The sequence below is a fragment of the Psammomys obesus genome, unplaced genomic scaffold (assembly GCF_907164565.1).
Source record: "Psammomys obesus unplaced genomic scaffold, mPsaObe1.curated_primary_1811, whole genome shotgun sequence".
NCBI classification, from domain to species: domain Eukaryota; kingdom Metazoa; phylum Chordata; class Mammalia; order Rodentia; family Muridae; genus Psammomys; species Psammomys obesus.
Window position 1 is genome coordinate 1,033,392 of NW_026596356.1, and position 26,051 is coordinate 1,059,442.

The window sequence follows — 26,051 nt, forward strand, 5'->3', positions numbered from 1 at the left end:
AGTCGTCAACAGGAGTACTTTATAATGCATTTTTCCTTCATTAGCTAAGTTAATGGTCTGGATTGTGAATATCAGAATGTTTTTAGTCAATCTTGACACACCTATAATATGAATAACATGGGTTAAAAGAACTTTGAAAATTGAAAATTATAGATAATTTTTAAATGTAGCAATACAATACTTATAGACAAATATCTGCATGTAAGCATGTCTATCTCCACATTCACAGATACACAAGCATTGACTTAAATGCTGTTTCTGGTCAAAGTCTACTTGTGGTTATAATTCAATTTTTTAAATTTTATTTAATTCCTGTTTCTTTTTTTCTCATTTGTTTTATTCACCTTACATCCTTGTGTTCCTTCCCTCCCAGTCCCACCCTCTATCTCGCCCCCTTCCCACCTCCTCTTTTCCTCAGAAAAGGGGAACTCCCTTTCTCATCCAGCTCATCAAGTTGCTTCAGGACTGAATGTGTCCTCTTCCCCTGTGGCTTGTCAAGGCGATCCTACTAGGGGAAAGTGATCTAAAATCCAGCAAGGGAGTTTATGTCTCATGAGTCCCCACTTTCCTTACTAGACAACCCACTTGAAGCCTAAGCTGTCCATCTGTTACATCTTTGTAGGGGGCCTAGGTCCAGTTCATACATGGTCCTTGGTGGACGCTTCAGTTTTGGAAAACCCTTCTGGGCCCTGCTTATAAGATGCTTTTGGATAAAGATAGAGCAGATAGATCAGAGATTGAAGGAATGCCCAACTGATGCCTGGCCCAATCAAAAAGACCCATCCTATTGGAGAGTGCCAATCCCTGAAAATATGAAGGACAGTCCGCTAAGCTTTCAGACAGGAACCTGTCAGAGTTGTCCTCTGAGAGGGTCTACCCAGCAGTGCCTCAAAACAGATGTTGAGGCTCACAGCTAAACATTGGTTGATACCAGAGATTCTTGAGGAATAGTGGGAGGAAAGAGAAAAGGACCTGGAGGGAGATGCTCCACAAGAAAAACTACATTTCAAAATTTTAAGTTTGATTCCTAAAGAAGCTTTGAAATTTTTTCATTTACCTGAGTTCTTAGACCATTAGCTTTCTTTTGCTCTTTAAATACCTCCCTCTAATAATTGAGCATACTGCTTGTTTTTTAGGAGGGTGGCAAATTCTGAAGTGACAAAAGTCAAATGTGATTTTATCTTAAAGAGAAATTGGTATGATCAGAACAAAAGATTTTTTTTTTATTTGAAGACAATGATAATATATTTAGGAAAGAGGAGCCAGAAAAACAAAATTAGCTAATGGAAGATTTTTGTGTTTCTATTATATAATATATGGAGAGAGTTAATGAAAAATGTTGTTGGAAAGGTGTCAAGTTATAACATTTCTGGGATTCAGAACATCAGTCTGAGCATGGAAGATGCTTTCCTGTCCTCAAAAATCTTAGAAGTACATGGAAAGAAAACTGCCAAACTCTGAATTCATATGAAATTTCTGTTTGAAAAAGTTGAGAAAGAAATGACATAAAGTGTGTGTGTGTGTGTGTGTGTATGTATGTATGTGTGTGTGTACATGTGCATGTGTGTGTGTTAGCATCTACATTGTATGATTGCACATGTTTTATAGTTGTATGGCAGGAAACAGTCCAGAAGATAAAAGGAAGATTCATTTCTTCTCTGTTTTTATAGCATTGCTCCTGTACTCTGAGTTTTTCTTCATGCTTATGGCAGATCATATCTTCTAAATGATATAGCCTCAAGAACCAGACATGGCAAGTCAATGTGCTCTACTCCATTTCATTCACACAGTCAAAATGATCGCCACACATCAGGGACTGTGCTTAACTCTAGAGTAATGCACAGGTCGTACCTCAGAAACACTGTCTGCAAGAAACAGTGTTTGCCTATTAAAAGAAGAAAAGGGAGCCATTAAGAGTGCTTGTTGCTCTTCCAGAGGACCTGAATTTAGGGCCCAGAACTCACATCAAACAGCTCTAGACAACCTGAAACTCCAACTGCAGAAGAACAAACACCCTCTTCTGGTCTGCACTGGGACCTGTACTCACTCGGCAGACACGATATATATATATATATATATAATGTATATATAAATTCTTTAAAATATAAAAATAAACAAAAATGCATAACTAAGGCCAATTATGAACAGGGTTTCAAATACCAATTTGTTTTTTGAAACAGAGTCTCGCTATGTAGCTCTGGCCTAGAACTGGCTTTGTCAACCACACTGTCCTAAAACTTCCAGAGAAACACACACACACACACACACACACTTAATAGAAGATGTGTGAATAGAGAAATAAAATGGGAAATATAAAGTTTCAAAAAGGAGGAAACAAATGGGCTAATGTTAACAAGTCACCAGGACCACAGAACCTGCCTGCCTGCCACTTCCTATTAGTCAAGACATGCGTTCTCTTCTTTTCGTTTCATTGTCCCTTTTCTCTGCCTTCACTGACATGCACGCTCTGTCAGAAAGAGAGACAGCCCATTTCCGCAGACCATCTTGTCAGTGTGGGGACCTCACGGCAAGAGATTCAGCAGAGGGTGGAATAAACACCACCGTGCTTCATGGAAACAGGCAGAAGAACTTAAGCAGATAAAGCTATAATTTGAAAATGCTTTCACCTAAGTGTTTCTCTGTATCAGTGCCCACGTACTCATTTTCTAAAAAATTAGTTTCAACTAGCTTTTCTGTGTCACTTTCAGTGTAAATCAGGCATGTGAGGAACTTAAAATAGTATTAGATAGCCTTGTTTTGAGGTCCAATTCATCCTGGGTCCACATCGGACTGTAGAAATCCAAAAAGATTCAGATAAAGCAAAATTAAACACTAACAATTTATCAGAAACTCAGTCTGAGGAATTCTGGTCAGTTGTGGCCAGAGGGTAGGAATGATCCCAGGTGTCTACAAATGTAAGAACAATGTGCTCTGAAGCCAGCGGTGCTAGGAGTCCAAAACAGAACAGTGTGCTTTTGACCACACGTCTTGACTACATCAGAGACAGAGCCCTTACCTGCAACACCAAAAGGCTCAGATTGCAGACAGTACCAAATGCTGTGGGGTTCCTTCTGTGCTGAAGAACTTCACAATGCCAGTGGCTGTGGCCGTCACTACATTTGTGATTCCTATGGTCCTTCAGTCACTCCCACTGCTGGTTGTTCTTTGTGACGGACATGGATGTAAGCTGAGATCTAGTGGAGAATCCTGAAGAAGACAGAGACTGAATCTGTCAGCATGGTTCTCATCTACTCTCCAAATTAAAAGACATTTCTGAGCCCTGTAATAAGACATTATCTCAGGAGGATTAGCATTCAGTGTTCACAGATATCAGTGAAATGTAAGTCAAGACTACACTGAGATTTCATCTGGCTACCATCAAATCATTGTTTATCATTCTATTGGTTGTCATTAAGAAAACAATCATCAAATCTGATAGAGGTAAGTTCACAAACTGACTTTTATATCTCCTTTCCTGCAAGGGTTTGTGATGTAAGATAAGGACAGAAGGGCTTTGGAGAAAGAGGGATAAAGCTATGCAGAAGACTAACTGTGCTTCATCGTCCCTGGGGCAACAGCGAACACTATTCTTGTCCTGAGGGAGATTTGACAGTCTTCATCCCAAGCGACCGTCCCTGAAAATGCTGCCCATGGAAAGCAGACATAATGAATCCTCTCACGCGTATTCCCCCTTGCCGGGTACTTCTGCATACCTAACCCTTTAAACTGCCTTTGATTTCTGAACACCTTCAGGCCCACTTGGCTTTGTTCAGGAGCCCCATGACTAAAGACAGTGTCCTAGAAACTGTCATAAGCATCAAGGGAATACTCTACAGCCTCTATCTGAAACAAAGGTGTCCTGCTCCTGTTGTGAGGGCTCCACTGTCTTCTTTCTCCTGGGCGTGGGCTGATACCATATCTCCCTTCATTGATCTCTAAGTAGCATCAAAACTGGTTTATTGAAATTTCTCTTGTAGTTTCCGTTCTATCATATTTCATTTCTCCTCTCGTATGCACGTCCTCCTGTGCACACACCTACTGCAGCCCTCACCGCTCTAGATCAGGACATCTCCCCTCTCACCCGGTTCTTTCCACATCCTCATCCTCTAGTCTCAGTTGTTTCTCTAGAAAGTACTGGAAAGCAGCTCCTGGAGACTCAACAGCTTTTAATTTTCAACTTTAAGAAAATTAAATGTCTTCTTCCAATGTCCATCCCGTTTGTCTTTCTGAGTGACTGAGGGCCTCTGAAAGACTCTACCCAGAAGTGTATCAAAGCAGATGCTGAGACTCATAGCCAAACTTTGGGCAGAGTGCAGGGAATTTTATTAAAAAGGGGGAGATAGTAAGACCTGGAGGGGACAGGAGCTCCACAAGGAGAGCAACAGAACAAAAATATCTGGGCCCAGAGGTCTTTTCTGAGACTCATACTCCAACCAAGGACCGTTCATGGATATAACCTAGAACCTCTGCTCAGATGTAGCCCATGGCAGCTCAGTCTCCATGTGATTTCCCTAGTAATGGGAACAAGGACTGTCTCTGACATGAACTCAGAGGCTGGTTCTTTGACACCCCTCCCCCCCTCCGAGAGGGGAGCAGCCTTACCAGGCCACAGAGGAGGACATTGCAGCCAGTTCTGATGAGACTTGATAAGCTAGGGTCAGAGGGAAGGGGAGTTGGACCTTCCCTATCAGTAAACTTGGAGAGGGGCATGAGAGGAGATGAGGGAAGGAAGGTGGGATTGGGAGGGGAGGAGGAAGGGAGCTACAGCTGTGATACAAAGTGAATAAACTGTAATTAGTATAAAAATAAGAAAGAAGCAAAGAAACAAAAGAAAATAAAATGCAAGCATGCGCTTGATTACAAACACGCCAGCACAAGTGCTGTAGAAGCAACGTAAAGTCCACTGGCAGACTTACCCTTCCCGATGAAGTCTTTTCCTGCTGTGATTTTCAGATTCTGTCACTAGCGTGTCTGCTCCGTGCCTGATATTTGTCCCTAGAACATCATCTGTATCATCATGCCCAAATTTACAAGTCACTTAGCTCTGTCGGTTTTAGGGAGTTTGTTTAATGAGCACAGTTCTTTCCTTTCTGAAATTTCCTTTGCATATTTATTGGATTTTTTAAAAATATTATTCAATATATGTTGATCATATTCTTTCTCTTCCCCCAGCTCCTCCTAGATCCTCAGACTCTTTCTACCTCCCTACCTATCCACCTTCATGTTCTCTGTCTCTGCTCTTTCTGTCTCCCTATCTCTTTTATACACACACACAGACACACACACACACACACACACACACACACACACACACTACTACCAGAAGCAGCAGCAGCAACAACAAAACAACCCCAAACTCCAAGCAACAAACTAAGGAAAACAAAAGAACAAACCAAAATGAGAACACACAGAACCATGGTGTCTGTTCATGTTGGCAAATTACTCCTGAGCACTGGGCCTTCCCTGAAGTGTCATTGAAAAGAACTCATTTTTTTTTTTTGTTGTTGTTGTTGTTGTTGTTCTCCTAGCATTTGTCAGTTACAAATAGCTCCTGGCTTAGGGGTGGAGCTTTCTACCCCACTTCCCAATCTCTGAGATTTTTTTTTTTTTTCTTGGCTTAAATTGTGCATGTCCTGTGCTTGGTGTCATGGTCTCTGTGAGTTCACATGTGATCAACCCTGTGGTGTTCTTTGGAGTCTCCTACAACTCTGGCTCTTACAACTTTTCTATCTCCTCTTCTGCATAGAAAAACCATGTTGTTATACTTCTTAGACCTTCTCATGTTCCCCCCTTTATAAATAATTTATACCTTTGGTTTTAACTGACAATAGTCCCATACTTCATTTTTTTAACTTTTTTATTTTTTATTTAACTTTTATTAATTACACTTTATTCACTCCATACTTCATTTTAAATGGTGTTCAACTGAAGACCCCTCTCCTCTCTCTTTCTTTCCTGTTTGAGTCTCTAACCACCTGCACCTGTTTCAACAGGATACATTGGTTTCTTTCATTACAACTGTCTATCAATGGCTAATCTCTTCTAGGCTTTAAATTTCATTTACTTTCCCCAAATTTTTCCCCTTTATAGTAATTTCCTCCTGAAGTTTTCTTTAATTGACCTTGATTATAATTATGAAGATATAAATGTAGCCAGGTGTAGGGGCACAAGCCTTTAATCCCAGCACTCAGGTAGGCAGAGGCAGGTGGGTGTCTGTGTGTTTGAGGGCAGCCTGGTCTACAGAGCAAGTTCTAGGATAGCCAGGGCTGTTAACACAGAGAAACCCTGTCTTGAAAAACCAAAAGGAAATATATGTGTCTATGTGTGTGTATATACATATATGTATGTATAAATGAATTTTGATTGCCCCAGCAACCTCATTTCTTTCAATTATTGGTACAAGTTTTTTCAACTTCTCTGTTAGTAAAAGAAATATCACAAAATAAATTTATTTCCAGTTTTTCTCTACTGATTATCTATTCACATTAACTCAGCCTCAAGGAAGTTCTACTTTCCTTTTTTTCTCTTATTAATTTTGTTGTTGTGGCTGTTTTGGTTTGTGATATGTGAACATGCTTTTGTTATAATCCCAGTTGGGGGATGTTAGGTTGCCCACACCTGTCAATTGTCCAGTGCCACGTGTAGTCTTTGCCGGCTGGAATTAGTTGACTTTGAGGACTTTGAGGGGTGTAAATGTGACAGCCCAGAGGAGGCAGGCACGGCAGCTTGGAGCTGTTGGAGAAGGACTGCTTGCTGGCTTGCTGGCTAGACCTCCGGATTTCCTGACAAGCATATTGGCATTGCTGCAAAAGACTCCTACGGTCATACCCAGCAGGAAGCAGTAAAGAGGGCAATGTCCCCTTTCCCTTACAACCTCTTTTTTTCTTTATCCTACCTAGGTTGGAGGGTTGGAAGGGAGGTATAAGCTTTAAGGAACCCCCAAATAAAGTCGTGCTTGAAAAACCAGCACCTACATTTTGTTCTTTTGTTTTATACATAAATATATAGTAATTCTTAGTTCCATCAACCACAACCCTTTTTTCTCAAATTTATCCTTATCATCCCCCAACAAGTCCTTTCCACAGACTAGTGGCTTTTGTTTTGTTTGTGGCCCACTGAGTTTAACGAGCGATCTATTGCTGCTCTTCCTAGGAGCATGGTTAGCTCATTAGCCGGTACACAACCGAATGCTGCTCCTTTATCTGAATTCATCAGTATTCATGTCTCTCTTCCTATTCTTACGTTCTCCCTGCCTACTCTTCTACACTGTTCCCGAAGAGTTAGACGGAGGGGTAGTACGACTGTCCTATTGGGGCTGGTCCCTCAACTTTCACTTACTCTCAATGTCTCGAACAGCCATGCGTCTCTCATTGCAGAGAGCAGTTTCTCCAAGACTGAGAGAAGAACTTGTTTTGTGCAAAAATGTAAGTACTTCACGGGCAGCTTAGTACTGTGGCAACTTGTCTAGACAACAGTAGTGAGTTTCTACCTAGGGTCTAGTATTCCCTCAGCCATGGGCTTCTAAAATTCCGCTATTTATGTGTATGAACATTTTGTTTGCAAGTATGTATGTGCACTATCTTGAAATCCTAGTGCCTATGGAGGTCAGAAGAGGATGTTAGCTCACTTGGGACTGAAGCAACAGAAGGTTGTGAGCTACCATGTGGATGCTGGGAATTAAATCTTGGTCCTCTGCAAGAATAGATGCTTTTAACCAAAAACCAGCTCTCTAGTCCCTCAGTCATGTATTTTTAACTTATCTTATAGTATTAGACATGGAACCCATGTTATAAAACAGATCTCGGAAAACAATTAGAGGGTCCTATTTAACCAGTAGGGACTTCTTGGTTCTCAACTGGATAAGACCATTGATGTCCTTTGTCCACCTGGAGCCCTGCACTGCTCCTCTGCCACTACTTAAGTTGTACAATAAGATGAAAGCTTCTGGCTCAGTTAAAGTTTGATTTTTCTGTGTCTTGTACCCATGGGCTGTGCTATCTGTAGTAATAGGCTCTTACCAACTAGCTCTGGTGAGCAGATGTTTCTCCAATGTTTTGAGAACATCTGAGACCACCTTGACTAACAGTTTTGTTTTTTTATTATTTTCATTTTTATTAATTACACTTTATTCACTTTGTATCCCCCCTGTACTTTCCTCCCTCCTCCCCTCCCAATCCCATCCTTCCTCTTCCCCACCTGTCCCTCTCCCAGTCCACTGATAACGGTGGTCCTCCTCCCCTTCCCTCTGATCCTAGTTTATTAGGTCTCATCAGGAGTGGCCGCATTTTCTTCTTCTATGGCTTGGTAAGGCTGTTACCCCCTCAGAGGGAGGTGACCAAAGAGCAGGCCAATTAGGTCCATGTCAGAGACAGTCCCTGTTCCAGTTTTTAAGGAGACGCTCCCTACTCGGCATTGAGATTTTGGTTTAATATCCCTCAACTATTGGTTAGGCACCATTTGGGCATAAACCATCGTAGTTGGCTTACAGAATAAGAGGTTTCCATTTGGCTTTTTATTGCACCTTTGATCTTGGTTAACTCTTCCTTCATGCGCCCTTACTTCTTCTTTCTTCCTATTCTCATCACTGCTAAATAGCTCCCGGTGGTGTTTGCTCTCTCTGTTTCCTCATCACCTATATTCTGCTACTCCGTCTTACTTGAGGCATCCTCCACCCCAGAGACTATATCCTATTTCACTGGCTTCTAAATAAATTCCAAATTAAGTGTCCCCTCCAACCTTTCTTCTCTCCGATTCCAGACACCACACACTACTAGCTCGCCTCCTTCATTTTGCTCTCTACTTTTTAATTCTCTATTTCTGGGTGTGGAAGTTCCACAGGGAACTGATAAGGATTTCCATTTTTTCTAACTCAAGACTGTTTCCTGAGTGATTTCTAACTTAGTAGGCTAATTATACAAAAGCCTGAGCATGTGCAAAAATTAATCTTGAGTATTTCACTAGTAATCATGACTAATGGGAATTGAAAAAGCAATCAATAACACACTTTTGATTCATCCCCTGCTAATTTTGTCTAGAAGCCATACAACCCTCTGTAACTATAGACCAGGTCATGCTACTTTTTCACATAAATGCTTAAAATATTGTTTTTTCACACCTTTCAGTCCACCTGAAACCCTACCCTTTGTACTCACTCTAACCTAACTGCATTCAGCTCCTTGTTGCCTACTGCACAGCACACAACTCTTCCTGGTTTAGGACTGTCTATCAGCTGTCTATCAAAGCTGTGTTTTTTCTTTTTTTAAATTCCATCTAAGTCAATGTCAAAATCTACACAAGTAAAGAAATTAACACACAGAAGCACTCTATCTATCTATCATCTATCTATCTGTTTATGTAGTTTTCTTCTTTGCCTTATTTCCTCAGCAAGTAAGTTCTACTGTATCATCTACATAATGGATGCCACACACCTAATCATCTTACGGTCTTTCCACCTTCCCCTGGTTCCACACTTATTCTTCAGCCCAAAACATCATAAATCCATATCTGTTGCTCAGCAACACCTTGCTGAAATGTCCTATTTGTTCCCCTCTACCCCTGATATGGTCGGTTTTCTCTCCAATACACAGAATGACCTCTCTAAATACAAGCTGGTTCATTTCACTGTTCCATGAATGTGTGTAATCTTCTTTCTGCCTAACCTGCACCATTTTTCTGAAACTATGCCCTCTGTTTTTTTTAATTATTACAATTTATTCACTTTGTATCACAGCTGTAGCCCCCTCTCATTCTCTCCCAATCTTGTCCTCCTCCCTCATCTCCTCCCATGCCCCTCCCCGAGAACACTGAAAAAGGAGGTCCTCCTCCCCTTCCATCTGACCCTAGCCCATCAGATCTCATCAGGACTGGCTGCATTGTCTTCCTCTGTAGCCTGGTAAGGCTGCTCCCTAGTCAGGGGGAGGTGATCAAAGAGCCAGCCACTGAGTTCATGTCAGAGACAGACCCTGTTCCCCTTACTAAGGTACCCACTTGGACACTGAACTGCCATGGGCTACATCTGAGCAGGGGTTATAGGTTATCTCCATGAATGGTCCTTGGTTAGAGTATCAGTCTCAGAAAAGACCCCTGTGCCCAGATTTTTTTGGTTCTGTTGCTCTCCTTGTGGAGCTCCTGTCCCCTCCAGGTCTTTCTATCTCCCCCTTCTTTCATAAGATTCCCTATACTCTGCCCAAATTTGGCTATGAGTCTCAGAATCTGCTTTAATACCCTGCTGGGTAGTCTTTCAGAGGCCCTCTGTGGTAAGCTTCTGTCCTCTTTCCTGTTTTCTCCTTCTTCCAATGTGCATCTGTTTGTCTTTCTGAGTGAGGACTTACCTAGGGTCCTCCTTCTTGCTTAGCTTCTTTATGTGTACAGATTTTAATACATTTATCCTATATTATATGTCTAAAATCCACTTATAAGTGAGTATATACCATGTGTGACTTTCTGCTTCTGGGATACCTCACTCAGTATGATCTTTTTTATTTCCCACCAGAAACTGAGGTACATTTGCACTATGGAATACTACTCAGCAATTAAAAACACGGAAATCTGAACTCTGCCCTCTTATATTCACAATAGTCTCATTGTACTGTCCTTCCTGCTGCTTCCTGTATAGACCATGGTCTTTCTTGCTTTAGAAAAATCTAGAAATATCTTCAATACAATTATTAAAACAACACAAAACATATGTGAGTTTGTGGATGTGTAGTTATCAAAGAAATAGACGAATACACCAAATTCCTAGTCAGAAATAATTAACTTTTATTTTAAAATGCTAATTTTTGAAAAACAACCTACAGAATTAAAATAGCCACTTTCAAATTTTACATGCATTTAAAAATAGCTTTATAATGCTAGGAAGTCAAGAGACCTATTGATTAAGAAAATAGTGAAATATACATCACAGCTGAAGCTATAATGATTAAGATATGACTAAATAAGTTCAGTGATAACAGTGGTTAGACTAGCACATGTTATGAGAGCATATCAAGTTAATAAGGAAGAAATGAATAACCATGGCATTAGATGAAACTGATAAATGTTTAAAACAAAGGTTACCATACTAATGAAAATAAATAAATTTTCTTAAAACAAATTTTAAATGTTGCTAGTATTATGTGTCATCCTCCACTCTGGATTCTCTTTCTTCCCGTTTTCCATTCTCCCTTTGTATATGTGTGGAGCCACATGGTTGTTTTAGTAAATGGAGTGTGAGCACCACAATGAACAAGAAACACGCTGTGGAAGAAGCATTACATCTCTCCTGTTTGGATGCTGATGAAGGATGTTCTTGATATTCTTCAGGAGCTAATTATGTGTCGTTTAGAAACCTCATATCTTCCACTCCATGTCTCAGCTGAGATTTATATATACAAAAATAGCTTACCTACCAAACCACTGAAAGTAAGTATTTGTTGGTTTGAATTGTGGAAATGGGATAAGTAAATGTCACGGCAAGATCACATCAAATCTCCCTATTTTTCTGAATAAGGGTTTTGGGTATTTTTAGATTTCTTTATTTTATTTTATGTATGTGGTGTTTGCACACGTGTACAAATATACACCACATGCACACCTACAGAGGTCAGGGCAGGAACAGCGGTGTGGGTGATTGTGAGCTACCGCGTGGGTGCTAGGAATGAAATCTGAGTTCTCTGCAAAAGCAGAAAGTGCTCTTAAGTGGCGAATCATCTCTTTAGTTTTTTTATAATAATTTTTATATTAATCACATGTTATTTACTTCGTATCCCAGCCATAGCCCCCTCTCTCATTCCCTCCCAATTCCACCCTCCCTTCCTCATCTTCTCCCTGCCCCTTTCCAAGTCCACTGATAGAGAAGGACCTCCTCCCCTTCCATCTGATCTTAGCTTATCTTCAAGATTGGCAGCAATGTCCTTTTCTGTGGCCTAGCAAGGCTGCTCTTCCCTCATGAGGGAGGGGGGTTGAAGAGCCCACCATTGAGTTCATGTCAGAAATAGTTCCTGTTCCCTTTACTAGGAAACCCACTTGGATACTGAGCTACCATGGGCTACATCTGGCAGGGGTTCTAGGTTATTTCCATACATGGTCCTTGGTTGGAGAAACAGTCTCATAAAAGACCCCTGTACCCTGATATATTTGGTCCTTGTGGAGCTCCTGTCCTCTCCAGGTCCTACTAACTCCCCCTTATTTCAAATGATTCCGTGCATGTTTGTTGCAGCTTTATTTGTAATAGCCAGAAGCTGGAAACAACCCAGATGTCCCTCAGTTGAGGAATGGATACAGAAATTGTGGTACTTTTACACAATGGAATAAAAAAGGAAGAAATCATGAAATTTGCAGGCAAATGGTGGGACAGAGAAACGGTCATCCTTAGTGAGGTATCCCAAAAGCAGAAAGACACACATGCTATATACTCACTTATATAGACCTATAAGATAGGATAAACATACTGAAATCTATACACCTAAAGAAGATAAATAAGAAAGAGAACTCAGGGTGAGATGATCACTCCTCACTTAGAAAGACAAATGGGATGGACATTGAATGTAGGAGAAAACAAGTAACAAGACAAGAGCCTACCACAGAGGGCCTCTGAAAGACTCTACCTAACAGTGTATCAAAGCAGATATTAATACTCATAACCGAACCTTCGGCAAAGTTCAGGGAATCTCTTTAGTTTTATTGCAACACTTTTGATTTTATATTTGTCTGTGACCCAGAGTCGTACAGTACCTGAGAAAATATACTCAGAAAACTTAAAATGTTTATTATTTGGCTGTTAATTCAATGGAAAAATTTTCTTATACCTATATCCCAACAAGTATTATGAATTTAAGTAAAAGAAAGCTAAACGAAAAAGTGAAATTTTTATTACATTAACATACAATATAAGAAAATTTTATGTTTTTCTAGATGTGGTGATGCATGCCTTTAATCCCTGCACTCAGGGAGGTAGTTTCAAGTGAATCACTGTGACTTCAAGTCCAGCCTGGTCTACAAAGTGAGTCCAGCACAGCCAAGTGCTACAGAGAAACTCTGTCTCAAAAAAAATAGAAAATGAAAATTTTATTTATAAGAATGCAATTATCTTTTGTATACAAAAGGACACATCATCAGAACAAAACGACAGCCTACAGATTGGGAAAAGATCTTCACCAACCCTGTATCTCACAGAAGGCTAATATCCAGAATATATAAAGGACTCAAGAAGTTAAACAACAACACATCAAGTAATCCAATTAAACCCTGGAGTACAGTGCTAAAGAGAGAATTTGCAGCAGAGGAATATCGAATAGTAGGGAAACACTTAAAGAAATGTTCAACATCCTTAGTTATCACCGAAATGCAAAACAAAACAACCCTGATATTTCATCTCACACCCATCAGAATGGCTAAGATCAAAAACTCAAGTGACAACACATGCTGGAGAGGAAGTGGAGAGAGGGAAATACTCTTCCATTGGTGGTGGGAATGTAAGCATGTACAGCCACATTGGAAATCAATCTGGTGCTTTCTCAGACATAATTAGCACAATTAGGAATAGTGCTTCCTCAAGATCCAGCTATACCACTCCTAGGCATATATCCAAAAGATGCTCAAGTACACAAGAATATTTGCTTAACCATGTTCATAGCAGCTGTATTTTTTATAGCTAGAAGCTGGGAACAACCTAGATGTCCCTCAATTGAGGAATGGATACAGACAAAAATTGTGGTACATTTACACAATGGAATACTACTCAGCAGTTAAAAACAATGAAATCATGACATTTGCAGGCAAATGGTAGGAACTGGAAAAGATCATCCTAAGTGAGGTATCCCAGAAGCAGAGAGACACACATGGTATATACTCACTTAAAGTAGATATTAGACATATACTGTAGGGTAAACATACTAAAATCTGTACACCTACAGAAGCAAGAAGGAGAACCCTGGGTAAGATGCTCAATCCTCATTCACAAAGGCAAATGGGATGGACATTGGAAGAGGGAGAAAACAGGGAAGAGGACAGAAGCCTACCACAGAGGGCTCTGAAAGACTCTACCCCGCAGTGTATCAAACCAGATGCTGAGGCTCATAGCCAAACTTTGGGCAGAGTGCAGGGAATCTTATGTAAGAAGGGGAGGCTAGAAAGACCTGGAGGGGACAGGAGCTCCACAAGGAGATCAACAGGCCCCAAAAATCTGGGCACAGGGGTCTTTTCTGAGACTGATACTCCAAACAAGGACCATGCATGGAGATAACCTAGAACCCTTGCCACAGATGTAGCCCATGGCTGCTCAGTGTCCAAGTGGGTACCATAGTAAGGGGAACAGGGGCTGTCTCTGACATCAGCTCAGATGGCTGGCTCTTTGATCACCTCCCCCTGATTGGGGATCAGCCTTACCAGGCTACAGAGGAAGACAATGCCAGCCACTGAGTTCATGTCAGAGACAGTCACTGTTCCCCTTACTAGGACACCCACTTGGAGACCAAGATGCCATGGGCTATATCTGTGCAGGGGTTCTAGGTTATCTCCATGAATGGTCTTGTAAGGCTACCCTATTTTTCAAAACTTTGAACAATATACATAATATATTTCAATATTACTGTATGTCTAGCCTTTCAAAACACAAATACTTTCAATTATGTTTTATTCACTTATTTTTTCACCTGTAATTTTATGCCTCATTTAAAAATGACTTGCTTAAACATTTCAATGAGAAATCATAGGTTCCATTTTTAATCCTTTGTGCTATATTAATTTCAGTTTGTACCATTTGTACCATCAACGTGAGCATTTCCCAGATCAGGTATGAAAATGGAATCACACACCTTTTATTTTCTACATAAACTATTTTCTTCTGAAGAGACCAAAAATATTTTCTGTCCATATTTCTTGCTATTAACACCTAAGAAAACAGATCAGAGTGAGCACTGTGCTCAGAGGCTACTGAGAACTGCTCAGTTTGTCTCCCTACTTCCTGGGATTGAACTAGAAAGTGAATCTCAAACCACACCTAATTTATCCAGATACTTCCCAACAACAAAATGAACCTATTAAGGCCTCTATACACACTAACTACACAGTAGAAAGTAAAGGAAAAACTTTAAAGTTGTATGTATTATCTCAGACACTTACAATGTTAAAGAATTGGTGAATATGAAAATTAGGTTGGACAAGAAATAACAAAAGTGAATCTTCTTTAGAGAGGGGGATGTTCTGGCAGGATATATCTGCCCAGGACCCTTCTCAAAGCTCCAATAACCTCCTTATTCCTCAGGCTGTAGATGAGGGGGTTAAGAGATGGGGTGACAATTGTGTAAAACACAGAGATGATGTTGTCTTGTTTGGTGCTGTGCAAAGAACTGGGCAGGACATACATGAAAGTGGCGGCTCCATAGAACATGACAACCACTGTCAGGTGGGAAAGACAGGTGACAAGCGCTTTCTTTTTCCCTTCATTTGAGGGCATGTGCAGCACAGTGAACAGAATGAGTGTGTAGGAGGTAACAATGGCAGACAGAGGGAGTAAGAGGAAGGTCACCCCTGTCACATAAACCATGAGCTCATACTGGGAGGTGTCTAAGCAGGATAGCTTCAGCAAAGGCAGGATCTCACAGAGCAGGTGTCTGATTTCCCGGGACATGCAGAAAGGGAAGTGCATCGTGTGCGCAGTATGACCTAGTGCAGTCAGAGATGCCAGGATCCATGTTGTAGCTACTATGAGCCAGCAGACCCTAGGACTCATGAAGATCATGTAGTTCAGAGGATGGCAAATGGCCACATACCTGTCGTAGGCCATGAAGGCCAGAAGGAGGTCCTCTGCACTACCTAGCATCAGTGCTAGAGCCATCTGAAGGGCACAGCCCCCAAAGGAGATGGTGTTGTCTCCCAACAGAAAATCCACGACGGCCTTGGGAGTGACAACCGATGTGAAGAGGAGGTCGATGAGAGACAGCTGTCGAAGTAGGAGGTACATGGGCACATGGAGTCGGGCATCCACTGTGATGACCAGGAGCAGCAGTCCATTGCTGGTCAGTGCCAGTGTGTACAGGGCAGCGATTGTGGCACAGAGCAGTTCCGGAGAGCCACTGCCATCCAGAATCCCCACCAAGATGAAGCCGCTTTCCAAGGTGGAGTTCCAGAGCTCCATTCTGAGTGATCTCTTTAGTTGCCTAGAAATAAATGGATTCTCAGTGAAAGCCATTATAAGGAATTATTGCAGGTCTCTGTAGGATGGCCAACAGGAATATTATTCAATGTATTTTTTATTTTCTGAATTATGATAAACCATCAACTATAAACAAAGCCATTGTTACAATGTCAGTCATTGTTACAATAAAGAATTAATTTTCTTTGTGTAAGGCATTGTAAAGAATAAAACACATTAAACCATCTTTGAACTTGAAAGATTGTGGACGACATGGAGGTTTGGAGAGGGTATGAATATAATATCTGTAAAATTCTCAAAATAATTTTTATAAAGAAGAAAATTTCTCTCTGCATGTTAAACAAAGACACTGGAAACTGATTTGAAATCCATCTGTTTAGAAACTTTCAAAGATATACAAAGCCTCCACATATATTTGCCTATATCAGAGAAAGAACTCTTACTTACCTCCAAAATCAAAAGGCACAGATTCCAGACCACACCAAGAACCTTAGGATCCTGTGGTGGATGAATCTATATAAAATACCGAGGAAATGAGGTTCTTCTGAGAGTGGGGTGCAGATTGGTTGCTATCCCGAACATCAAGGCCCAGACTCCTCTAGCTGCTGGCATTGATAGTCTTCCCTGCAGGAAGACTGGTACAGATGACCATCTGAGAGTTCAGCATTAGATCCTTTGAAGGCAAGAATATAAATCTTCCATCATGTCTCCTATCCAGCCTCTATGTAGGAGAGGCTTGATGAGTCCTGCAGTCTGGGTAAATTTTTGAGTCTATGAACTCAGGTTTTCACGTCTCATCCCCTGCCAGGCTTCCGTGATCTAAGATAAGCACCTTAGGGGAAAGAAGTATGGGCAGGGCTGTTAGAGAAGACCAATGTTGCCTGACCGCACTGTCTCCGGGGCCGTAGTGAAGCTCCAGCTTTGTCCTGAGGGAGGTTGAGAGTGTCACCCTCCCAGGTGACATATTCCATGAAAATGCTACTGGAAACTAGATTTTAATGAACCCTCTCAGGCATGTCTCCTGGCGTGCAGCTTTCTACATTTCATCCATTGCTTTGGCTCTTGGGTATAAAACTTATTTCTGGCCTAAGCAAACATTGCTTGTTTCTAGCTATTTACTGTCTGCTTAACTTTGAAAACATATACAAGAGACTAAATAAAGCTTATTTCTGTACTTAACTAAACTAGGATCTAACAAGACTACAAGTGGGATTATTTATAGGTGACAAACTACTAACTATTTCTTTTTCTTTTAAAATTAATTCAAGTTATATCTCAATCATGGGCCTCGCCATCCTCTCCTCCCAGTCCCACACTCCCTTCCACATCCTCTCTCCCCTATTTCTCAGAATAGTGGAGCTCACCCCCCCCCCCCCGCAGACACCCTCATTCATATGAGGACTGAGTTCATCTTCCTCCCCTGGTAGGGAAGTCACATCAGGGGGAAGTGGCCAAAAAGCAGACAAGATATCTGTGTCAGAGATATCCCCCACTCCCCTAACTAGTGGGCCCACATGAAGCCTAAGATGCCCCTCAGGCTTATCATCTTGTGGCCCATGCATTAGTTTGTCTACCCTCTTCCACATGACTAAAATTGGCTTATAAGTGAGTATACACCCTGTGTGTCTTTCTGGGTCTGTGTTACCTCACTCAAGATGATCTTTTCTAGTTCCATCCATTTAACTGCAAATTTCATGATTTCCTTGTTTTTAATGGTTGAGTAGTATTCCATTGCATAAATGTGCCAAAGTTTCTTTATCCACTCTTTGGATGAGGGACATCTAGGCTGTTTCCAGCTCCTGGATATTATGAATAAAGCTGTTATGAACATGGTTGAGCAAATGTCCTTGTTGTATGGTGGAGCATCAAAAATTCCACCAGAGAATTTCTGCAGCTGATAAACTCCTTCAGCAAAGTGACTGGATATAAGATTAATTTAAAAAAATCAGCAGCCCTTCTGTATACAAATGACAAACAGGCTGAGAAAGAAATTAAGACAGCCATACCCTTCACAATAGCTTTGGTGTAACTCTGACCAAGGAAGTCAAAGACCTGTATGACAAGAACTTCAATTCTCGAAAGGAAGACATTGAAGAAGATACCAGAAGATGGAAAGATCTCCCACACTCATGGATTGGGAAGATTAACATAGTAAAAATGGGAGGGGATCCAAGATGGCAGCACCGGGAGGCCACTGTGTCTGAAGAGCAGGATAGCAGTGTCAGCACAGTGACCAGGAGACTTAACTCTGGGACCTAAAACACCAGCGTTGTGATTGCCAGGTGAGAGGAAATCCTAAGGTGTGTAAATCAATTGGGACTGACTTCAGGTCACCCAGTCATCCCTGGGAAAGGTCCTGGGGACCGGCAGGCATACAGCCACCTGCCCAGATCTGAGCACACAGCCTCCCTCTACGCCACCAGCCGCCATCCCAGACCAGGACATACAGCCTCCGGCCCAGAGTGAGGCGCCCAGCCTCCGCATCAGAACGGAGCCCTCAGCTGCCGGCCCAGAGAGGAGCACACAGCCTCTGGCCCAGAGCTGGGCAAACAGCTGCCAGCCCAGATTGGAGTGCACAGCCTACAGACCAGAGCAGCACCCCCAGCTGCCATCCCACACCGGGACACACATCCTCCGGACCAGAGCCATGCCCCCAGCCACCATTCCAGATGGGGGCGCACAGACTCCAGCCCAGAGCAGGTCCTTCAGGCCCAGAGCTGAGCACTCAACCTCTGACCTAGAGACTTGCTGTATGCTCGACTCACCTTCCCAGACAGAACTGTGGGCCACAGGGTACCAGAGATTGAGTTTCCCTGTTGGGAGAAAAGCCACAGCTAGGGAATCAGCAGGTTTTTCAAGAGGGCTGTACCTGAAAAACAGTGTCACAACAGCAGCAGCGCAGTAAATTCAGAACAAGAAACCCAGCAGCGGGGCAGCTGTCTCCAGGACTTCTATGGGTAAGAGGAGAGCCCCCCTGACTAACAAAGACCACAGCTACTACTCAGGTCTATACGCCTGAGGTGAGCAGTGGCAAATCCTGAGAAACACTGGCCATACAGTGACCATACCCAAAAAGCGGACGAGACCTCCTTCAGGAAAAATCATCTTCTTGCCAAGAGGGTTCTTCCTACCCCAGCATTCCAGGAAGCACCAGAAACTAAGAGCCAACACCTAAGTTAACCCAATGGGTAGAGGTTAGCATAAAAGCTCAACCAACAAAAGACAGAGGAATATGGCATCTCCAGAACCCAGTCATCCAGGGCAAGCAGCCCTGGACAGCAGAGCATAATTGAAATTCAAGACGATGATCTTACATCTATGCTGATAAAGAGGATAATAGATAACGCAAATAAAATATGTAAAGAATTGGAGGAAGATAAAATCAAACAGATTATGGCCATCTGTGAAGAAATACAGGAAGATGCAACCAGTTTGTGGCCTTCAGAAATAATTGAATCGCTGAAAGAAATAAAAGAAACAGAGGAATGTTCAAACAAACAGTTGAAGGAACTAAAAGAAAAACAGGAAAATACAATCACACAGGTGAAGGAAATAAATAAAAACTCAAGATCTGAAGATAGAATTGGAAAAATTAAAGAAAACACAAACGGAGGATGGAAAGGAAGAATTTAGGGAAGAAAACAGGAACTAGAGAGGTAAGCATAACCAACAGACTACAAGAGATGGAAGAATCTCAGGTGTAGAAGATACAATGGAAAAAAATCAATGTATCCATCAAAGAAAATGTTAAATCCAAAAAATTCCTGACACAGACCGTCCAAGAAATCCAAGACAATATGAAAAGACAAAAACCTAAGAATAATAGGAATAGAGGAAAAAGAAGATTCCCTGCTCTAAGGCCCAGAAAATATCTTCAACAAAATCATAGAAAAAAATTTTCTAGCTTAAAGGAGAGGCATATAAGAATACAAGAGGCCTGCAGAACACCTAATAAATTAGAGCAAAAAGGAAAATCCTCCTGCCGCATAATAATCAAAACAGTAAATATATAGAACAAAGAAAAAATACTAAAAGCTGCAAGGGAATAAGGCCAAGTAACATATAATGGCAAACCCATCAGAATCACACCTGACTTCTCAACAGAAACTATGAAAGCCAGAAGGGCCTGGACTGATATAATGCAGACCCTAAGAGAACACAGATGTCAGCCCAGGCTAATATATCCAGCAAAACTCTCAGTCATCATAGATGGAGAAAGCAAGATATTCAATGACAAAAACAAATTCAAACAATACCTACCCACAAATTCAGCATTACAGAAGATACTAGAAGGAAAAATAGAACCCAGGAAAACTAACTACATTCAGGAAAACACAGGAAACAAATAACCTCCCTACAACAAAACTAAAAGTAGCCAAGCACACAAACACACTACCATAGCCAACAGCAAAATCAAAGCATCTAACAGTTGGTCATTAATCTCCCTTAACATCAATAGACTCAACTCTATAATAAAAATACACAGACTAACAGAATGGAGAATCTATTGCACACAAGAAACACACCTAAGTCACAAAGATAGACACCTGAGAGTAAAAGGCTGGAAGACGACTTTCCAAGCAAATGGACCCAAGAAGCAAGCAGGAGTAGCCATTCTAATATCTGATAAAATAGACTTTCAACCAAAATGAATCAAAAGAGATGGGGAAGGACACTTCATACTCATCAAGGGAAAATTCCACCAAGAAGACATCACAATCCTGAACATCTATGCCCCAAATACAAGGGCACCCACATTTGTGAAAGAAACATTCATAAAACTTAAACCACACATAGATCCCCACACACTAATAGTGGGAGACTTCAACACCCCACTCTCAAGAAAGGACAGGTCAACAAAACAGAAATTAAACAAAGAAACAATATCTCTAACAGAGGTCATGAATCAAATGGACCTAACAGACATTTACAGAATCTTACACCCAAACACAAAAGAATTTATCTTCTTCTCAGCACCTCATGGAACCTTCTCCAAAATAGACCATATAGTTGGTCAAAAAGAAAGACTCAACATATACAAGAAGATTGAAATAATCCCATGTATCCTATCTGACAACCATGGACTAAAGCTGGATCTCAACAACAGAAATAACAGAAGGCCCCCACACACATGGAAACTGAACAACTTGCTACTAAATGACAACTGGGTCAGGGAAGAAATAAAGAAAGAAATTAAAGTCTTCCTAGAATTCAATGAAAATGAAGACACAACATACCCAAATTTATGGGACACAATGAAAGCAGTGCTAAGAGGAAAGTTCATAGCACTATGTGCCTCCAGAAAGAGTTTGAGACATCTCATACAAGCAAATTAATGGCTCACATAAAAGCCCTAGGGGAAAAACAAACAAAACAGACATACCTACCAAAGAGGAGTAGACAGCTGGAAATAATCAAACTCAGGGTTGAAATCAATCAATTAGAAACAAATAAAACAATTCAAAGAATCAATGAAACCAAGAGCTGGTTCTTTGAGAAAATCAACAAGTTCGATAAACGCTTAGCCAAACTAACTAAAAGAAAGAGAGGAATTATCCAAATCAGCAAAATCAGAAATGAAAAGATGCACATAACCACAGACACTGAAGAAATCCAAACAATAATTCAAAGAATCAATGAAACCAAGAGCTGGTTCTTTGAGAAAATCAACAAGATAGACAAACCCTTAGCCAAACTAACTAAAAGGCAGAGAGAAACTATCCAAATCAACAAAATCTGAAACTAAAAGGGGGACATAACCACAGACACTGAGGAAATCCAAACAATTATTAGGTCTTACTTCCAAAGTCTATATGCCACAAAATTTGAAAATCTAAATAAAATGGACAATTTTCTTGACCGATTCTATATGCCAAGGCTGAATCAAGACCAGGAAACCAATTAAATAGTCCTATATCCTCTAAGGAAATAGAAGTGGTCATTAAAAGTCTCCTATGCAAAAAAGGCCAGGGACAGATGCTTTCAGCACAGAATTCTACCAGACCTTCAAAGAAGAGCTAACACCAATACTCTTTCACAAAATAGAAACAGAAGGAACACTACCAATTTTATATTCTATTTTCAATAAACATAAGACTATATCTTGTACTACAGAGAAATTCCAAACCCTCTCATAGCAGCTTTCCCAGGAAGTTTGATTAACCTTTATTCTCAGTGATCTTCAAATTATATTTATTCTATAAACGAGGTTTTTAAAGCAAGTAACAATCATTCTATGAAGCCACAGTCACCTTGGTACCTAAACCTCACAAAGACCCAACAAAGAAAGAGAATTTCAAGCCAATCTCTCTTATGAACATCAAAATGCAAAAATACCCAACAAAATACTTGCAAACTGAATCCAAGAACACATCAAAGATATCATCCACTATGACCAAGTAGGCTTCATCCCAGGTATGCAGGGGTGGTTCAATATGCGGAAATCTATCAATGTGATCCACCATATAAACAAACTGAAAGAAAAAACACATGATCATCTCCATAGATACTGAAAAAGCATTTGACAAAATCCAACATCCATTTATGTTTAAAGTATTGGAGAGATCAGAGATACAAGGCACATACCTGAACATAGGAAAGACAACATACAGCAAGCTTATAGCCAACATCAAACTAAACGGAGAGAAACTTAAATCAATCCCACTGAAATCAGGGACAAGGCAAGGCTGCCCACTCTCTCCATACCTCTTCAACATTGTTTTTGAAGTATTTGCTAAAGCAATAAGAAAATTAAAGGAGATAAAGGGGATACAAATTAGAAAGGAAGAAGTCAAAGTATCACTATTTGCAGATGATATGATAGTATAGCTGAGTGACCCAAAAATTCTAGCAGAGAGCTCATATAGCAGATAAACACCTTCAGCAAAGTGGCTGGATACAAAATTAACTCAAAAAATTAGTAGCTTGCCCGTATAGAAAAGAAAAAATGGTCTGAGAAAGAAATTAAGAGAAACAGCACCCTTCACAATAGTAACAAAGGACATAAAGTACCTTATTGTGACTGAAACCAAGAGAGTCAAAGACTTGTATGAAAAAAATTCACGGTCTCTGAGGAAAGAAGTAGAAGAAGATATCAGTAACAAAGGACATAAAGTACCTTATTGTGACCGTAACCAAGAAAGTCAAAGACTTGTATGAAAAAAATTCACGGTCTCTGACGAAAGAATTAGAAGAAGATATCAGAACATGGAAAGATCTCCCATGCTCATGGCTTGACAGGATTAACATAGTAAAAATGGCCATATACCAAAAGCAATCTACAGATTCAATGCAATTCCCATCAAAATACCAACACAATTCTTTACAGACCTTGAAAGAAAACTTTTCAACTTCATATGGAATCAGGAGTAACTCAGAATTGCTTTACAATCCTCTATAATAAAAGATCTTCTGAAGGTATCTCCATCCCTGATCCCAAGCTGTACTATAAAGCAACAATACTGAAAACTTCATGGTATTGGCATAGAAACAGAATGGTGATGAATGGAAACGAATAGAAGACTCTGAAATAAACCCACACACTTATGGACATTTGATCTTTGACAAAGATGCCAGAACCATACAATGGAAAAAAGATAGCATCTTCAACAAATGGTGCTGGTCTAACTGGATGTCTACATGTAGAAAAATGCAAATAGATCCATACTTATCACCCTGCATAAAACTAAAGTCCAAGTGGATCAAAGACCTCAATATAAAACCAGACACACTAAACCTGTTAGAAGAAAAAGTGGGAAAGAGCCTGGAACTCATTGGCACAGGAGACAACTTCCTGAACAGAACACCAACAGCACAGGCTCTAAGAGCAACAATCAATAAATGGGACCTCATGAAACTGAAAAGCTTCTGTAAAGCAAGGACACTGTCATCAGAACAAGATGACTACCTAAAAATTGGGAAAGGATATTCACCAACCCTATATCTGACATAGGGCTAATATCCAGTATATATAAAGAACTAAAGAAGTTAAAAAGCAACAAATCAAGTAATCCAATTTAAAAAATGGGGAACAGAGCTATACAGAGAACTCTCTGTAGAGGAATATCAAATGGTAGAGAAACACTTAAAGAAATGTTCAGTGTCATTAGCCATCAGGGAAATGTAAATCAAAACGACCCTGAGATTTCACCTTACACCCATCAGAATGGCTAAGATCAACAACTCAAGTTACAACAGATGCTGGAGAGGTTGTGGAGAAAGGGGAACCCTCCTCCACTGCTTGTGTGAATGTAAGCTTGTACAACCACTCTGGAAATCAATCTGGCGCTTTCTCAGACAACTAGGAATAGCGCTTCCTCAAGATCCAGCTATACCACTCCTAGGCATATATCCAAAAGAGGCTCAAGTACACCATAAGGACATTTGCTCAACCACGTTTGTAGCAGCTTTATTTGTAGTAGCCAGAAGCTGGAAATAACCCAGATGCCCCTCAACTGAGGAATGGATACAGAAATTGTGGTACATCTACACAATGGAATATTACTCATCAACAAAAAACAAGGAAATCACGAAATTTGCAGCTAAATGGTGGGAACTGGAAAAGATCATCCTGAGTGAGATATCCCAGAAGCAGAAAGACACACACTGCATATACTCACTCATACAGACAAATAATATAGGATAAACCTACTAAAATCTGTACACCTAAAGAAACTAATCAAGAGGGAGGACTCTGGCTTAAATGCTAACTCCCTATCCAGAAAGGCAAAATGGATGGCCATCAGAAGAAGAAGAAAACAGGAAACAAGTCAGCAGCCTGCCACAGAGGGCCTCTGAAAGGCTCTGCCCTGCAGACTATCAAAGCAGATGCTGAGACTTATGGTCAACCTTTGGGCAGAATTCAGGGAATCTTATGAAAGAAGTGGGAAATAGTAAGATCTGGAGATGAAAGGAGCTCCAGAAGGAGTGCAACAGAACCAAAAAATCTGAGCATATGGGTCTTTCCAGAACCTCATACTCCAACCAAGTACCATGCATGGAGATAACCTAGAACCCCTGCACAGATATAGCCCATGGCAATTCAGTGTCCAAGTAGGTTCCATAATAATAGGAACAGGGACTGTCTCTGACATAAACTGATTGGCCTGCTCTTTGATAGGCTCCCCCTGAAGGGGGAGCAGCCTTACCAGGCCACAGAGGAAGACAATGCAGCCACTCCTGATGAGACCTAATAGACTAGGATCAGAAGGAAGGAAAAGAAGTCCTCCCCTATCATTGGACTTGGGGAAGGGTATGCGTGGAGAAGGGGAAGGAAGGGAGGAATTGGGAGGTGAGGAGGGAGGAAGCTACAGGGGGGATACAAAGTGAATAAAGTGTAATTAATAAATTTTTTTAAAAAAACATAATAAAAATGGTCATCTTACCAAAGGCAATCTACAGATTCAATGCAGTCCTAACTTGCATTTCTAATTTTCCCAAACAGGTTGCATAACATTAAAACTTTACATTTTTTCATCAATTTATTTATTTGTTCATTTTATAGCCTGATCACAGCCCTTCTCTCCTCTTTTCCCAGTCCCATTCTCACACCTCTTCATGCATTCCCTTGAAGCCCCTCCATGGGTACCAACCCACCTGGCACATCAAGTTGTAGGACTAAGCATTCCTCTCCCAATGAAGTCAGACTAGCTCTGCTTTGGGAAGAGGATTTATAGGCAGGCTCAGAGTCAGAGTCTTCCCCGACTCAAATTGTTAGGGGACCTACATGAAGCAAACTGCACATCTGCTACATACTTGTAGGGGTTCTAGGTCTGTCCATGCATGTTCTTTTGTTGGTGATTCATTCTCTATGAGCCTCATGAGCCCAGCTTAGTTTACACTGTAAATCTTCTTGTGATGATAGATAGATAGATAGATAGATAGATAGATAGATAGATAGATAGATAGATAGATAGAT

At 40.8% G+C, this 26,051-nt stretch overlaps 1 protein-coding gene across 1 annotated transcript; it reads right to left on the bottom strand.

Moving 5' to 3' along the window:
- Positions 1-15,166: 15,166 nt before the first annotated feature.
- LOC129669272 (olfactory receptor 2AG2-like) lies at positions 15,167-16,117 on the bottom strand. The gene has a single exon (XM_055597435.1). It carries the CDS (start codon positions 16,115-16,117, stop codon positions 15,167-15,169), a length of 951 nt encoding a protein of 316 aa, XP_055453410.1.
- Between the last annotated feature and the right edge of the window lie 9,934 nt (positions 16,118-26,051).

Bases quoted from the DNA above. Each gene is read 5' to 3' on its own strand.
- LOC129669272 (XM_055597435.1), bottom strand. From the start codon at position 16,117: ATGGAGCTCTGGAACTCCACCTTGGAAAGCGGCTTCATCTTGGTGGGG.